At 40.0% G+C, this 17,224-nt stretch overlaps 1 protein-coding gene across 2 annotated transcripts in view; it reads left to right on the plus strand.

Annotated features, from left to right (window-relative positions):
* The window catches only part of mlip (muscular LMNA-interacting protein), a 27,536-nt gene continuing 10,312 nt past the window's right edge, over nucleotides 1-17,224 (plus strand). For both annotated transcript variants that reach the window (XM_030070491.1, XM_030070493.1), the window contains exons 1-8: nucleotides 1-37; nucleotides 5,369-5,494; nucleotides 10,170-10,307; nucleotides 13,480-13,551; nucleotides 14,155-14,232; nucleotides 14,313-14,396; nucleotides 14,493-14,552; nucleotides 16,427-16,480. In XM_030070491.1, coding sequence (XP_029926351.1) covers nucleotides 8-37; nucleotides 5,369-5,494; nucleotides 10,170-10,307; nucleotides 13,480-13,551; nucleotides 14,155-14,232; nucleotides 14,313-14,396; nucleotides 14,493-14,552; nucleotides 16,427-16,480 — 642 coding nt within the window. In that variant the 5' untranslated portion in view covers nucleotides 1-7. The remainder of the gene's footprint in view (nucleotides 38-5,368; nucleotides 5,495-10,169; nucleotides 10,308-13,479; nucleotides 13,552-14,154; nucleotides 14,233-14,312; nucleotides 14,397-14,492; nucleotides 14,553-16,426; nucleotides 16,481-17,224) is intronic.

Below are 17,224 nucleotides of genomic sequence, written 5' to 3' on the forward strand. Positions count from 1 at the left end.
AGCTGCAATGGAGAGCTTAAATGAAAGACTGGGGAAGGTAAGAGGGTTTGAAATGGGAAATGATATCCTCTCCTCTCCTCTCATTTGCCAGATGAGAAATTTATTGGTGGAATTTCTGTTTTGCTGTCAGGCTAAAGTAATGTGATTGACCTGCCTTCACTTGCCCAGTGACCTTCATAATTGTAGTGTTTCTGGCTCTAACTCCTGTTTGAGGTGGTGATTTTAATCTGACATTTAAACACTACTGGTAGATGAAATTGGAAAGAATTTGCATTTAATCAAGCACACTGTGTTTTTTGTTTGTTTGTTTGTTTGTTTGTTTGTTTTTTACAATTGTACTGCTCACCCTTCTACCACCACCATGCATTAGATATAGGAAGTCTAACTTCTGAAAAAATGCAAACAGTTCTCAGATGGAAATTAAACCTGCAACAATATATCTGTAAATCGTTATTGTGCCCAATAAGCCATCATAAACTTGATTAAACCATCAGTACCACAGGATGTCGCTATTTTAGAAAGTTTGCCACTGCTTGAGTGAAATATCTTTTTTTCATAGATTATTATTAATTTGTTTGTTTGTTTGAATATGTTTTCTGTGTCTGTATAATCTGGACTGGAAACTCAATATGCTCAATAACCGCACTGCTATCAGAGCAGCTGGCAGGCAGCTATATTTGCTGCACCATATCTATTCTAAAGGGAGGGGCTCAGTGTTTGTCTGTAATTAAACTGTAATTTTACTCAGCGACACACCCGATTGTTTATGTTTTCACTTCAGCAGAGCTGTTGCACACTGTGAGCTGCTGAGATATATAAAGATCTGAGGAAGCTAGGCCTAAATTTCAGATTCACTGCAGTTATGTGTTGACATTTTGTGAATGAATAACTCATAGTTCTGTTGAGAATACTGAGTTGAGAATCTTCATTGGAAAGCTCAAATAAATTATTAATGAATATGGCACTTTTTGCTGAAAATGAGGGTTGCAGAGTAAGAGGCATCATTACACTTGGAATAGAGCACACTGAACACAAACCCACAGAAGAAATGTTTGACATAAAAACAGCTTTTAATGTGAGAAGATTTTAAGGGCAATGAGAAGAGGCAATCACAACTTCTATTGATTCATTGGGACCGGCTGGCTTTCCACCTAATTCAATTAATATATTAATGTGCAGCATGTTTTCTCAAAGCATGCTCTTCATTTCATGGTTGGCCACTGTTTATGTGTGTCTCTTTAAACTTGAGCAAGGCGGGTGGTCTGCTTCAGGAAATGATTTAGTGTCGCTTGTATTTGGTCTTTGGTACGGGTCCTGCATGCCACAAGAAATAACTTTAGTGAGATCACGCACGGTGAGGCGACATGCAGCGCCGGACGCGGAGGCACAGCAAGCCAGTGGTGGTGGAAATGTGATCTGTGAGGACAGCATGACCTCGGCAACGCTCGCAGCAATTACACATTCAAGAGGGCTCTGATGGGCAAGCAGGAAATGCTTTGCTTTAACCTTTCAAAGTATAACCTTACTCTCTGCTATGATTACAGAGAGCAAGCCAACAAGGAGGTGATATAACAACATGAACTCATAAATAAAAGTCGATTAGATAACTGTTTTTTTTGCCCTGTCACTTGTTCTGTGTCTATGAGTAACAGATCGTGGACAGGCGGGTATTTCTTTTTTGGGCTGTAAAAGAGGAAGGAAAGCCTTTTTCACTTAAGGTAATTGTAGTTTAAGAGTATACTGGAACACACTGGTGGCTCAAAAAGTGCTGTGTCACCTAGTGTGATGACAGTTATATGGTGATATAAACAATCATTAGAGATTTGAATCAGACTACATGAATCAGACTACATGAATCTATTACATATCACATCTTCTCTGTCTTATTGTGGAATATATAAAATAAGCATAAACACCTTGGAAATAAATCTAAAATGACCCTCATGAGTGAATGGTGAATTGAACTAGAAATATACATGTGCTTGACATAGCTGACAATCATTTGGAAGCAATGATGCCATGATAACGGGGCAATATAACATCTAGTACTTGTTATTTTAATGGCTAGCCACACATCATACATTAAAGGATAACACCAGCTGTTTTGACATTTTGGGAAAATGCCACTCTCGCTTTGATGGTTTAGCAGCACGTCAGGATTGCATGACAGTGCAGCCCTATTAGCTTCAATTCCTAATTAATTTATTTTCAATTCCTGGTGGTTCCTCCACCAATAGATTTGTGTTACATGTACCTTTAAGATCTTAAACACACACAGCACTCACTATAATTGATGAAAAGACCAATTCATAGTCCTGGCAGTGTTGACTGACCGCCTGAAAAGTCACTCTGTTATGCACATGACATTTAATGAGGAACAGTATGTCTTTAGAAGCTGAATTATGGTTTTATCTTCATACTAGATGTTGCACATTTTCAGCGGGTGAAGAAGTGCTCTAATAAAATGGCAAAATGTCAAAACTTAAATATTAAAAATAGAAGTCCTGCATTCAGGATTTCTTTTAGAGAGTTATTCATGCACTAACCTGTGAGAGGTATTTTAATATTGCATCTCTAACTGCTCCAAATGCTGTTGGCTAGTTTACACTCTAACAATGCATCATGTTTTATGAGCTTATCCCAAATCTTGCACATGTAAAACCTAAAACCACACAGCGCCTAGTAACTAAATCCATCAGATAAATGTAGAGGAGAAAAGGCTACAATGCCTCCCTTGGAAATAAAGTGGAGGAAAAGTATAAAGTACATACACTCAGTAAAATTACATTACCTCAATTTAAATTTCAATTCACTTTTATCTGTCTAGCATCAAATCATAACAGAATTTATCTCAAGGCACTTTACAGTCGCCCAACAAATCTTGGCTCCTCCTATTAACCAAAATCTTCCCCATGAGCAAGCAGTTGGCAGTAGTGAGGAAAAAAACCCTCAAGCAGAACCTGGCACTTGGTAGGTGGCCATCTGCCTCTTATCATTATCAATACTTGGATAAACTCTGTAATTACTCTTCATTCATGTAAAGTGACAGTTTGACTGGTGCTCATCCATCGAAACAAAACTAATACACCTGTTGATTAGCCATGCCTTCAGTTTAGCGTCAAAGCTTCAAACTTGCACGGTTGTCATCCAATATTTGCGAGGAAATTACGGCCCACATGGGAGGGCTAGTTTTGCTCTGGTGCAAGCAACAATATATGTACCAATAAGTGTGGAAAGAACCTCAAAGACATGAGTATAAAAGGACATTCTGGCAGCAAATTGCCTTGGAGGGATAACTTTTCAAGGCACCAAATATGAGTTTCAAACAAAACCAACAGGGTGCAGATGAACTTTATGTACATTTGAACACAAGGGGAATAACATCAAACATGCTTATTCCTCCTTTTTTCCTTTGTTGAACTTCCTGCATGCATACAAATATGACTTGGCAAAGATTTGTCGAAATTCAATTTGTTGAAAGTCACCACTGAGTGCAGTTAAACACCTAACACCTACTCCCAGTGTGTTTAGGGAGACATCTATTTTAATCTAGTTCACAGGATTAACCTGGAAGAGTCTGGTTAGTTGGCTGGATCTGCTTCCTTCTGCACAAAAGTGGACATTGTGAGACAAAAGTCGAAACAGAGCTAAAAATGTCAATCCAATGATTGTACCTAAATCAACCAGCAGCAGACATGTGATCTATTTTTAATCGTCTGCATCTGCTACAATCACCGCCAATGATTACTGAGGGAAATTTCAGTGCCTTCACCCATCATTTTGAATTTGGAGATGACCTGACAGCACAGTGGAGAGAGGAGGCATGATTAGTATGCAGCAGAATTACCTTTGATGAGCATGCACTTTGATTACCATACAAAGAATAAATTAAGTGTTTGCATTCATCCGGACCACCACACCTTTGAAACAAAATCAAAACTGTGCTGGAAATTAAAGACCCAACAGTTTTGGTGTTTAAATTCAACACGAGAGTGGCCTAAAACATTTTGTTTACACTATTTTGAGACAAAATATTATGTCTTGCATTCCTATTTGGAAACGTGGCAGTTTCTTGAAACATAAAAGAAGCGCATTTGCGAAAACATGCATTTTCTAATTGCATTTGTTACTATAAAACGTGCTTTTAATATCATGCAGTAAGAAAATACTGGGAGGCTCATGGGACGTGTGACAATAACTTTTGCTGGATTTTGAATACAGAAAGTATGTTATGTGAAGCACTGCATACGAGTGTGGTTTTTTTTTTTTTCATTTCAGGAATGGCATTTATCTCTACACTCATGATATTATGCAACATATCTACAAATTGGCTGGATGCTTTTATCGAAAGCACTTTTCAGTACCATGGGGCAAACATTTCCAGCATGGGTAGCCCCAGTGAGAATTGACTGACTTTCCCTGATGGTGTTAATGCTATGCTGTACCCACTGAGCTACACAGGACTGCAAAGTGGCCTGAGAGAGGCGGAAGCTTCATGTACTAGTTCATCTCCAGCCAGTGTGGATTTGCTCATCCCTAAGGTTGTTTTGTCATGTTGATGTTTGCCATAGCTTAGCTGGGCACTGGGCCTGCACCCTTTCAATTCTGTAGGGGACACTCTGTACTTGTCTGAATTCCCGGCAGTGGGACCATTCATCAATGCAAACAGATGGGAAGCTCGAGTACTTGGTAGCTTTAACTGTTATAATCTGCAGGGTCAGGTGCTTTTTGGATTTTTTTTTTTTTTTTTTTAAAAAGTGCCTGTAATGATGTGGAAAAAAGAGAGATCCAAGGCATGCTATTGGTTGAAAGGTTTTTTATTCTGTACAGGAGTGTTTACAATCATGACATTTTAATTTGAGAAACAGACAATAGCATCAGTGTCTGATACAAGCCATTTTTCCTGAGCATCAGGATTGCATGAATCAGGTGCTAATGCATGCAAAATGCCTAAAGGCTCAATTATACAGACAAGACCATGATTTCATTTAGGTTACCTCATTAGTTCTCATTCAGTTTGGGGTGTACCAGCGCTCAGATCCTTAATCTGTGTGGGCGCATGTGTGAGTTAGTAAGTCAAAATAATTCATTAGTGCCAGAGGAGTGTGTGTATGCGGTGTGGTGTGGTGTGGTGTGGTGCGGGGTTGGGAGGGAGGGAGGGTGATTCAGAATGAGAATGAAAATTTCAGAGTTGTTTTTGACACCTGGATCTTGCAGAGGGCTCTCACTGGCACTAGCTGTCATATTATCCTCATCAGTTAGCTATATCTGTTAAAACCCTGTGAGTGTGCTTGAAAGGAAAAAATTCTGGTAAATCTCTATCAAGAGTCTATTGAATATAGACTAACCACTGCTCTTTGTTTTACAGGTTTCAGTTGGAGTGCCATCTAAGCCGTCTATTTTTACATTTGTGCCACTGATACAGAAATTACCCGTTGAAAGCATCATAAGGGGAGAGGAGAGATCTGGAGCCCTTACAGGAAAACTAAACGAGGTACAGGACAAGCCATTCTGTCTGTACAATGGTGTCTGTTTTAGTTAGATAGACAAACCTTTTGATTTGAGGATCTGAAGGAAGAAAATTCACATACCCCCTTCATTTGCAATGAGAGTGAATTGAGCCCATCTCTGTGGCATGCCTGTCTGATTCAACATTATTCAACACAGCCTCAGGTTCACTTCAGAAGTTACTAACCATTCTGGTTTTTGAGGCAGAAGTCTCTTGTAAGAATTTATTTCTATGAACAAATCCTGCCCCAAGTTACAGCACTTTATTTACTGCACTGTTTATCACACTGTCCATTTCATTTACTCTCAAAATAACATTCATTTACCCAAGCTTATGCCTAATATAATGTGTGTGTGTGTGTATGTGTGTGTGTGTGTGTGTGTGTGTGTGTGTGTGTGTGTGTGTACTCTCTTCCAACGTTTTCGTTCTCTCAATCTGTTGTTGTCTTTGTATGGTAAGAGGCCACTCTGGAATCCACCTCATATTAATTACTCTCCCTTTCCCCCATGCCCTATAACTAATCTGGGAAGCTGACTAATAACTTTGTGTGTGTGTGTGTGTGTGTGTGTGTGTGTGTGCACACATATGTGGTAAAAGCAGTACCCGCCAAAGGAACTAATTTTGCAACTTTGAGGTGTTATGGAGTAAATCAAAGTTCCCAGAGATTAATCATGTCATCGTTTAGCCTGATAATTAAACAATGTACTTCCAGGGATAAATCAATCTCACCGTGACCTGCTAAATTACAGCAATTACATCCATGACTTTATTCTCGGGAGAGCCATTAGGGAGCCTCATCTTTGCAGAGAGGGAAAATGCAAAACACTTTGCTGATTCATAAGCAATATCATACGGGCTTGTCACAGGGATCCTGAGGATCTGCCTTTATTGTCTGGATGCTGATTGACTCTGTTTAGTTACAGGCTTCATCATATTTACGGCTCATGGAAGCCACCTCCTCTGAAACTGTTTAAATAAATTTTAACTTAAGTTTAACTAAATGATATTAGAATTCACTCTGCTGTATAGCACTTCTTAGTTCTTCTTCTTTTTACTTTTCTTAGTACACTTTGCATATTACTGACACATATCGGGCCCAACTATCGGGCGGGAAATATTTTAATAAATGTTTAACTTACCATATGTTAATCAGTAAAATCAATAAAGGCTGGTCTGGACCCCTACTATCAAGATTGTCAAAAGGAAGTGGTGGTATCAGAAGTCAATACAACATCACAGCATTGCAGCTTTGGGTGCCTCTAGTGAGCCAACTGCCCTGCCTGTCTGAAGTCAATTTGCTGGTTGCTTGCATGACTCTGCAAACTTCAAAAGCCCTCTCATTGGGGGGTTGGCACCAGGACTTTTTCAGCTTACCCCAGCTGCTGCTACCTCAAGAAGTGGGAACCCATCATTTAATGCGGTGGCAATAAAACTCCAAAAGTCCACACATGTAATCATGCAGGGGAGCTTTAAAACATTCACATGTACAGTGCTGGATTGTGTTTGATGCACATAGCAATAACTGATTTTGAATCCTCTCTCATCCTGGCTGGCTGGACGCTCGGTGTTCAATTTACCTCCCCTTCTCTGCCAGGGCTTCATTTGATTTGCTGTTTGCAAACCAAGTGGAAATCTGCCTTCAGTTGTGCTTTTGTCTCACGAACGGTCAGTCACAAAAGGGAACAAATCATTCTGATTCCCTTCTGTGCATTTACATAAAGAGAGCAGACATTGTTGGATGTTATTACTTTTCATCTGTAAATTTCCTCCATGCTCCTCCATGCCTCTTATAGGGCAGCTTGTACAGTTTTACCTTCTCATATATGTAGAAATACCCCCTCATTTCAGTTAGACTTCGTTAAAAGAATTAAATTATGATAGTGTCCCCCCTTAAAATTTCATACTTAACTCTTCATTTGATGTTGCTTTGATGAAACTGATTCTAATTTTTGTCCTGTATACAATTTTAATCATCATTGATTGTTAATCATATTGCTTTTGTGACAGAGAGGACAGCTTGGAGGCTGAGAAGACAAGCAGACAGAGTAATGACACTCTGCTCTGGTCTGAACTCCCACAAGGCTGAGCGGGGGATGGGAAAGCTTGTCACTTGCTTTGCTTTACTTTCATGCTTGAAGCTTCAATCTGCCTCAGTGGACTGTCTTTCCTGGATGTGTGTTGATTTTTAGAGTGATGTGTGTCTTCCCATACAATAAAACGTTGATGGTTTTGACAAGATCAATCATACAACGGCACAAAAGTCACCAAGCATTTCTTTAACAAGGCGTATAGCAGTGAGTGTCTGACTTTGTGTTATCTCCAGACTTTTCTCCATTGGATCATGAATGGAAGTAAAGTTAGGCTGTAAGACTCTGTTTCTATGCATCCAACTGCAAGAAAGACAGGTGAACTAATAGACAAAATGAGCATTGACAGAATAATGCAACCGCATGGCAAAAAGAAAACAAAGTTATCAGAACTTTTGTTTTGTTGTTTTGTAGGAGTTTCTGCCGCAGCATGGTGCTGTGAACTTGAAATGCCAAACTCAGGGTGAGACACCTTCTTTAACTGGGTGCTATCCAGCTGTCACTGTGTGGTAAAAACTTTTTACCACATGTATCGCCCTCTTTAATGAGCAGTACTGAATTAATGAAAGGTGAGAAAGTACAGTATTATTGCGAAACAACATAATCTTAGCACATATCAGACTTTCACACATCTCCCATAACCCCTTTTTTCCCATTTGCAAGTCTAATTTGATCATCATCAGATGGGAGAACTCTCTGCAGGTTTCTGAGTTATTGATTTATTTGCATGGCCTGCTGCCCATTAAGTGATGCACGGTGCTTATGTAGCTTAATCTTCTGAGGACTCTACTGAACCAAAAGTTGCAATAAGATCAAAATATTACATTAAAAGTGAAGGCCTTGCAGTCATCAAGTACTCACTATGAAGACAGGTCCCTTTCACAGTTTTAAATACTGATGTATTAATCTGTAGGAAGTATTTTAATGTTCTTGGTCTAACATCTACATTATGAGACTGTCCTCTGGCAAAAAAACTACCCCATAGGTTGTTTGTAAAGCAGTTTATTACAACCTATAGTTACGTTTTAAAGCTGAGCGACCTCTAGTGGTCCTGTAACTCACAACACCGTGGTGCCGTATTAAGGACGCAACAGTGGTTGGTCACGCTGCTCCACTGGTCAATCAACACGCCTCTCACTCAGCCTTAACCCTGACGTTTTCCTAACGTTAACCATTATGACAAACCCAAACATGAACAATAACCTTTTCCTAAGCTTAACCAACTATTTTTAGTGGTTTGCTTGAGCCCGCTCCTTTGGGTCGTATTAAATGGTTGGACCAAATGTCCTACGTGGTCGTATAGACTGGAGGACATGTTGACAAATTCAGTATTTATACTTTCAACATCTATGCGAAAGGCATTTTGTAATAAATTCTGTGTGCATGTAATATGCTGTAGTCTATGGTTTCACACGGTTCGGTTGCCAGTGTTACAGAGCAGCCAAGTAGGCTAGGATCAGGTTGTGTTCTCCGTAGAAGAGTAAAGGAGCTGCTAATTCACTTGCTAATAAACTGCTAATTAAATCGATCCACGGCTGAGTGGTGATCATTTCAGTTCCTTCAGTGGGACCACAGGGGAACTTATTTTTCCACTGCAGTCTGCCAAACTCAGTGTTGGTGTGGATCATGTGGAGCTGTGGCTGGCATGAGGGGTTTCTTTGTTTGTAAGGGTATCCCAAAATTGGTCTGACAGTAATCCAAAATATAGTTAGTTGCTGTCTTCAGGTTAGAATGAGTCACATCTTTTAATTTTTGCACAAGTCAGATCACTAATCCCTCCCCTCCCGGGTCAAGATATTAATGTTTAATGGCCACTGGGCAGAATGGAATTACTTCCTTACCTCTGAGGCAGCAGCCAGATTATTAATCTCCAGTTGTTTAAGAATGTTGATTTACGCCACCTGCATTTCTGAGGATGTCCTGATACACGTGCAAAAGACTGAAAATTGCATTTAATATTACTATTTTTTTTTTTTTTTTTGGTAGTCAAAACAAAGGCGGTTGAGCACAGATGGTGTTTTATTTTTCATTGAAATGCGGTTCAAATGTCAAGTCATTTTCATTTTGTTTAATTTTCTGACTGACAGATGAATCAATTAGCTTAATTTAATGTTGTCTCATTACGAGCAATCATGATGAATTCAGCATTTGTTTAGCTCGGTTTTTCATAATTATACCTCCCCCTCCAACCCACACACATACCATCACTACCACCCACACACACTTGTAATTTCCACTTGTGACTCACTGCTCATAGTTAACAGTAAGTGGATGAATAGCTCACTAATTTCTCATTTCCAGTGGCAAGCTTCAAAGTTGTGTGTGTACAACGGGCTTGCCTCATTTGTTCACGTAAGTGCATGAGGGGTGTGCTATACTAATCTCAGCAGGGCATGTGCTTGTACATGTGAATTATATGTGTGGGGCATGTGGTCTCGTGAAACCAAGCACACCCCTGAGAGCGCCTGATACATCCCTGCCGGAGCTGGAAGTTACGCCGAAGTTCACCTCGGCTTTGCTCAGATTTCACTGACACACTCTTCCTTTACATTTGCTTCATTCTCCCTTGTCAGAATTCAGCCGTGTCCAAGGAGAAGGCAACAACAGGGGCGATGTCAGACAGGCAGATTTTCAAAGCCGAGATCGTCTACATCAAAGATTCAGAGGAGGGAGGAGTAGGAGCCAAAATCAAAGGGGAGACACGTCTTCAAGTAAGTAAAGGAGCTGAACACTCTGCGACACACAGTGGAAACTGAGAGAGGGCTTTAAAGCCGTGAACTGAAGTATTATAATGTTGTGTGTTCATGCGTGTGTGAAGTGTGTCTATTTATGTAATTCACTTATATAATTCTAAATGTACAATATCAGGTTGACATCTATAATAAGGCACCTTGACAGGAGATAATTACTTAAATCAAGAAAATGGTTGCCCTGTCAAAGCTCGCTCTAATTGTCTTTGAAACTTGACATATTAATTAGAACCTAATAATAATCTGATCCAAAAATGTACAACAAATTCCTAAAGATTGAAGTATAATGCTATGAGTTGGATTGGGATTACTTTTTAACAGCCTTTTTATTTATTTATTTATTTATTTTTTTTAAGAAAAAAAGAATTTAGTCACCACATATTTTTCTGAGATTCAGGTTAATATACATTCCCAGTGATCCTTGCCAGATGTGTGTTACTATAGGAAAACAAGTCATGGCACTTGCTATCTTCAGCTGCCATTTGATGAAACAAACAAACAAATAGAAAAAAAAAAATGTCTTCTTTCTCATTTGAAGCACCCGGTGGATCATGTGAGCCTTCCTCAAACCTCTCCCTCACTGAGTGTTCAGGCTGAAAATACACCAGAACATTTAGCTGCTGGACCGGCTTCTATGGAAACAGCTGTTGATAAACACAGGGGCATTTCCCAACAGCGGTGTCACGATACCTCTCTCGGTACTGAGGTCAGCTCGGGTTTCTTTGTAAATAGAGCGGCTGTGTCAGAAGAAAGAACGATGAGTCCCACAGACTCCGCAGACTTGTTCCCCACCCCGGCTTCTTCCAGGGAGTCTGTCCTTTCAGAAGGTTGGGACAAAGAGAAAAGCTGGTCGGCCATGCAGCTGTACAATGAGGCGTCTCCCGCTTCTTTGAGCCGCACAGTTTCCCCCTGCTCCTCTGTCCGATCCGGCGTCTTCTCCCCCGCTGTGGTCAGGGTCAAGAGGCACACGCTCGCCCCTGGCTCCAGCCTGCTTCACATGCCTCAAACCTGCTTCTCGTCCTGTGAAAGCCTGCCCTCCTCCCTGTGCCCCCAGTCTCCACCTTCCCGGCACCGGCCCCCTCTCACGCGACTGTCCCTGCTCACAGCCATCCTGAGGAAAGGCCGCCTTCCTGTCCTGTCCTCCGCTCTGCAGAGGCCTTACTCCCCCTGCTGGCCCGTTAACCCTGTGACCCTGTCCTTCTGTAACGCCTGCTCAGCTGCCTCCAGTGTGGCCTCCATTCCCCTGGAGTTTTCCTCCAGATTCTCGTCATCAACCTCCATAGACAGCCAGAGGGAGCCATACAGAAGCGACACTGCGCCTCCATCTGTGCAGTTACAGGAACCATACAGAAAAGATCCTCATTCTGCACTAACAAGGTGCTCAGATCGAATTCATTCATTCAGCGGCGCTAGATGTGAGAGGGTTATTTCTCCTCCGCCTCAAGCTGTTTTTCAAGTTCGCTCTAAACCGGTGAAGAACAACACACTACCCCGAGCTCCACTGGCACTCTGCTGCTCACGTCCTGTGTCAAAACTCATATCTAGTACTCCTACTCCAACTATTCAGGAGGAAAAGTCTGACTCTTCACCTTCCAGAAAACCGCAGCACCCATTTATCACCACTTCCAAGGCTGAGTCCCCTAAGTTTAAGCCTAGCAACAGTCTGTTATATTTCAGGGGCCATGCGGTAGACGGTAATCCTGCAAAACTCTCTCTGTCTGCTAAGCTTGTCAATAAGCAAGAACAGCCTGCGTCCCAGGAAAGGAGTCGAACGCCAAGTTCATCGCTCTCAAGGCTTCAATCCCTCTCTCAGCAGTTAAGATCCCTGCCCTCCTACCCTGCCGCATCCCAGCTTTCTCAGCCGCGCCCGTCAAGTGCCACAGCTTCCTTTGCGCCGACGCACGCAAATGCAACATCACCACCTCCTCCTGTACAAAACCCCATAAAAGGGAAGCATCAGGCGGAGGAGAGTTTCCCTGTTTCCAAAAGTGAAAGGATACCTCAGCTTCCCAAAGCTCACTGTCTGTCTCCTTCCCGCTACACGCCCATTGTTTTTCCCGGGTGGCCGTCACCCAGCAGCACCCCTCCTGCTACTCCAGACCGCTTCACCCTTTCCCCGTCTCCTGCTCCACCAATCAGAGACCTCACTCCATCCCCTTCTCTCTCGCTTCGCTCCACACCTTCTCCACGGCCAGGGAGTGGAATATCAGACTGCAATGACAGGGAGGGTAAAAAAAGAAAGGTAGCTACTCTGCTTACTATCTGCATGACACTTGCTTCTATAAACTACAGATATTATTCAGTAATATCTGACATACTTATATATGCTGCTAAAAACAGATTTCACTAACTTGATATCTGGGCATGTATCAAGTGTTGTGCTCTGCTGGAACTGTTTTTAGATCTCTGTTTATCTGTTCTCCTTAGCCATAGAATCATAATCATGTGGGAGAATGGGTGATTTTTTTTTTTTTTAGGTCTTTGCCTCAGGAAAAGTGGTATCATTTGCTAGAGTTTAAGAGTTGCACAGTGTATCTAAAATGTCATCTCAGTTCACACTGTAGATGAAAGTCCCCTGTCAAAAAGCCATCATTGTATCATCCAGTGCTGATACCCCATGCTACTTTCTAAAGCTTTTTTCCAGAACTCTCGGTCAGACTTGGGCATCGCAAGTGCAACTTGAAGGTTTTCAGTAATTGTACAATCACACCACAGGCAATTTGAGAAAACCGCAGAGAAGCCACTCATTTACTGCAATCAGCGAATGTTGATACTGAACACAGTCACCATATTTTCCTGTCTGTCAGTGTGTAGTGTGAAGTGTGAAGTTGTTGGCTGTAACCGAATGTTTTGGTGACATTGCTTTACTCAAAATCAGCATCTCTGCAGTGGTAATGTGATGTGGCTGTGATTGGAGACTAACAGAGTTTACAACTGCACTTGCAGCTGTGCAGCTTTGATTTTGGCAATTTGCTTAACCTTATGCAAAAACATGAGGCTTGCATAAAGAAATATACAATGCAGATGACCCATTTATGAGGACATATGGACTGCATCTTGAAGAGAATGCATAGTTTTGTATGGAAAATTCATTTTTGATTTATTCTCTCTACCTCTTCTCTCTAAACTCTAGCCACACAAGATCAAGTTAAGCTACAAATCGCTTGCTGCGATTCCCACAAACACCCTTCTGTTGGACCAGCAGGTGAGATGACATTCAGTTCTGCTCCCACTGATGTATGTCACCGTAGCTGACAAAACAGCTAGGCACATGAAACACTGCAACACTGAGGGGATGCTTCATCTTGACACATATTTGTCATTGCAGTTTTGTTGTTTAGCACCTTCCTCACATAATGCTGCAGGAATTCTATACAGAAAATGCCAAAAACAAAAAAACTTCAGACTTTACAGAACATCAATTTTTAATTATGCTTCAAAACTTGCAGGAAGAAAAGTGACAGAAAGTTAATTTTGAAAGGATTTACAAACTAGAGTTGCTGAGAGTGTAATTTGAATTACATTGGATGCATGAAAGAGCCTCTGTTGTCAACATGTATTAAAACTCAGAAGTGAGAGAGACAGTGACACAGAAGAGACTGCAGTGTGCTGTAATACATTCAGGTAGCATTGTCGAGGTGCACTGCTTGTGAAAATATATTATACCAGTATGTCTAAACTGTCTAGATGGATGCTGAAAATAATGTAAGTTTCAAAATGGACCAGACTCTTCCAAATCAGTAGGTGATAAATATCATTTTTGGCACTTGGCTGAATCTTGTCACTCTCTCACTCTTTGCATTCACAGGCAATAGACGACCAGGTGGAAAGAGAGGAAGATCACTGTGAGACACCAGACAAGGAGCTTTCAGATACTCATGCTGAGGTATTATAGTTTGGCTTTCACAGGAGGTTTACCACTAGAGAATGCTCACTTCAGAGTTTAACTGCAGTCTCTTTGAACAGATGTGCTCCCCTGCACAGCTGCGACAGCAGTCAGAGGAGCTGTACGCCGTTATTGATGAGGTGCTGGGCGACTCCATTGCAACAGTGAGTGCACTTAATCACATCAGTAAAAAACAAAACAAAACATAATGTTGTTGGATTGTATAGTGATTTTTCAACTTTATTTTTGCAATCTTAAAGTGCACAACCTCCCGGTCGCCTCAACCCTCCAGAGAATCAACCAGCAACACTGGTCCGCAGGTAACGTATGATCTGAAGACTCCAACATTTTATAATAACCATCATAATAAATGATAATATGCCAGTTAATTAAAAGCTATTTTACAGTTAACAAACAATGAAAATATCAGTAATAGTAGTTCACCTAATAGTAAAGTATTTATTATTGCTGCACACATTATAACATCTTATATACTATTTTAAACACAGGATTCGTAAACCTTTAAGAAATCATTTGTAAGACAACAAAGTTACATAGATAGATGGGCCAGATATTTCATAACACTTTGTGTATGGTTAATGAACGGTTTGTAAACCATCTATAAACAATATTTGGATGGCTATTCTAAAGATGCGACTTAAGTTTTTAATAGTTGGTAAATGGTTCATAAATATGGTTAGTGCATCTATAAACTTAACTAACCAGTTAAGCTTTCAGTGTTTTGAACTTTGAACAATTGCCGCTTGATATTGCCAGTTAATATAGGCAGTAGTTGCAACTTTATAAGAGCCATTCAAATAATGTTTATAGGAGGTTTACAAAGTAATTATTACCCTAAACAAGGTATTATAATCATGATTAGCAACTTTATAGTAGCCATCCAAATAATTTTTATAGACCATTTAAAAACCCATTATTAACATTATGAAAGTGTTAAAAAATATCTCGTCCATCTATGTAATGCTAGATGTTTTACAAATGATTTCTTAAAGGTTAAAAAAAATCACTAACAAATATTTAATATGGTATATAAAATGTTATAATGCATGCAACAATGAACTGTCAATACATAGTTTACTAGGTGTAAGTAAACATTATTATATATCATTTTTGTGCTTGATAACTATGACATACCTATTAACTTAAGCTTAACTATCATTTATTAATGACGGTAATTATAAACTGTTTCCCTCACCAGTTACAGGGAATTAAGACTCCTCTGTGATAAATGGGCTAAATCAGTAAAGCTGTCCTGACTTGACTTGACTTCATTCAGTTGTCATTATGGCAATGGAAATACTAAAACTGAAAACTGAAAAAACAGAAGGACTGAAGTTAAATTAGGAAAGTTAGGGTTGAAAAGGAGGAGAGAAATACTAAATTATTAACTTTATTATCTCAAATTATTAAGAAACCAGGAAATGCAAAACTGCAATAACCTTGAAGAAAAAGAAACAAGTGGGCTCACTGCATATCGTTCCTTAATGAGAGAGAGAGAGAGAGAGAGAGAGAGAGAGAGAGAGAGAGAGAGAGCTGAGTTCTGATTGTGTACATAACTGCACAAAGAGTGGAGAGCCGTCTGTTTATTATTCATCAAAGGATAAAGCCTCTCATGGTTTCTGGAGAGACAAGAGTGAATAGATGTGTGTGTGTGTGTGTGTGTGTGTGTGTGTGTGTGTGTGTGTGTGTGTGTGTGTCTGTGTGTGGTTGTGCATAGACATTGTCATCTTCAGTGTGTCAGTGTGTGTGATGGGAATTGAGATGCTCTCCAAACACAAGAGGTAAAAATGTGTGATTTAGAATTGCCTTCACTGATTATCGAAACGGAGAAAAACGAAGAGTGGAAAAAGTTTTCCAGTTGCCACATGAGATAAAACTCAAAGTAGAAAAAAAAAAAAAAAAACAATCATCAAAAATCAATGAACAGAATAGTGGAGGTCAGTTTCAAAACACCAAAAGGTAAAAAAAAATCCCTTTTCATTCACTATAAAATATTAATGTATCTTGTCAAAGCGTTATCAGTTTAAAACCAAGATTTCCAGCTACCTACTATCCTTTAATAGATGTCTCTCTCCCAGTCAGTCAAATAGTGGATCTCAAATTTTATGATGAAACTCTTTGATTTCACTTATCAGTTTCAAGTCTAGTTTTTTGTTTGTTTGTTTGATTTCAGCATATGCAGCAACACACATCATCTCCAAAATCCCTGGGACGTGAAACAAAATATGTGAGTAACAGCCAAATATTTGTCTTTCTTGAATTAAAAACACCATCATGGTTTTCACTGTAGCCCATTGAAACTGTGTCAGTGCACTACCACTTGTTTGTTTATTAATTTTGCAGTATGAAAGAATGTTTTACTCTTAATAAAAACTCTCAATAGAATGTATTGTTGGTTAAATGACTGCGATGTGCACACTCTGCTTCAAATCATCTTGTTGAGCTAAACAAACTTCATTCAATAATAAACAATGAATAAATTTAATCAAATAATTTACTGCTTCTAAAGATTTCGTTTCCCCATTTCCATGAAAAAGAAATTGCTGTGGAAATGAAAGGGAAATAATAAACTATGACTTTATCAGCTCCTTCTATTCAACAACAGGAATTTTAACGCAATCTGTAGACACAGTCTCATGAAAGTTTATGAAATAAGCACATAGTTTGAATCCCATATTGTGTGCTCTGGAAATAAATTATGTGAAGATTATGTTCCTCCACCATGAAAGTATTACAGCGCAATACACACACACCGTGAATCACATGGACAGGGGCCACATGCAGAAAACTTTGTGTAGATTCATGATTAAAACTGCATTTATGCACAAAGGCGGAAATATGCATATGCATTCTTTTCATCAGCTTTATAAAGCTGTGCATATGCATAGCTCTGTTTTATAAATCTCAGTTTGTGTCTAATTGTTTGCACGTGCAACAAGCCTAATGCCGGCTCCCACAATCAGTCATACGG

The sequence above is a fragment of the Myripristis murdjan genome, chromosome 15 (genome assembly GCF_902150065.1).
Source record: "Myripristis murdjan chromosome 15, fMyrMur1.1, whole genome shotgun sequence".
Taxonomy (NCBI): Eukaryota; Metazoa; Chordata; class Actinopteri; order Holocentriformes; family Holocentridae; genus Myripristis; species Myripristis murdjan.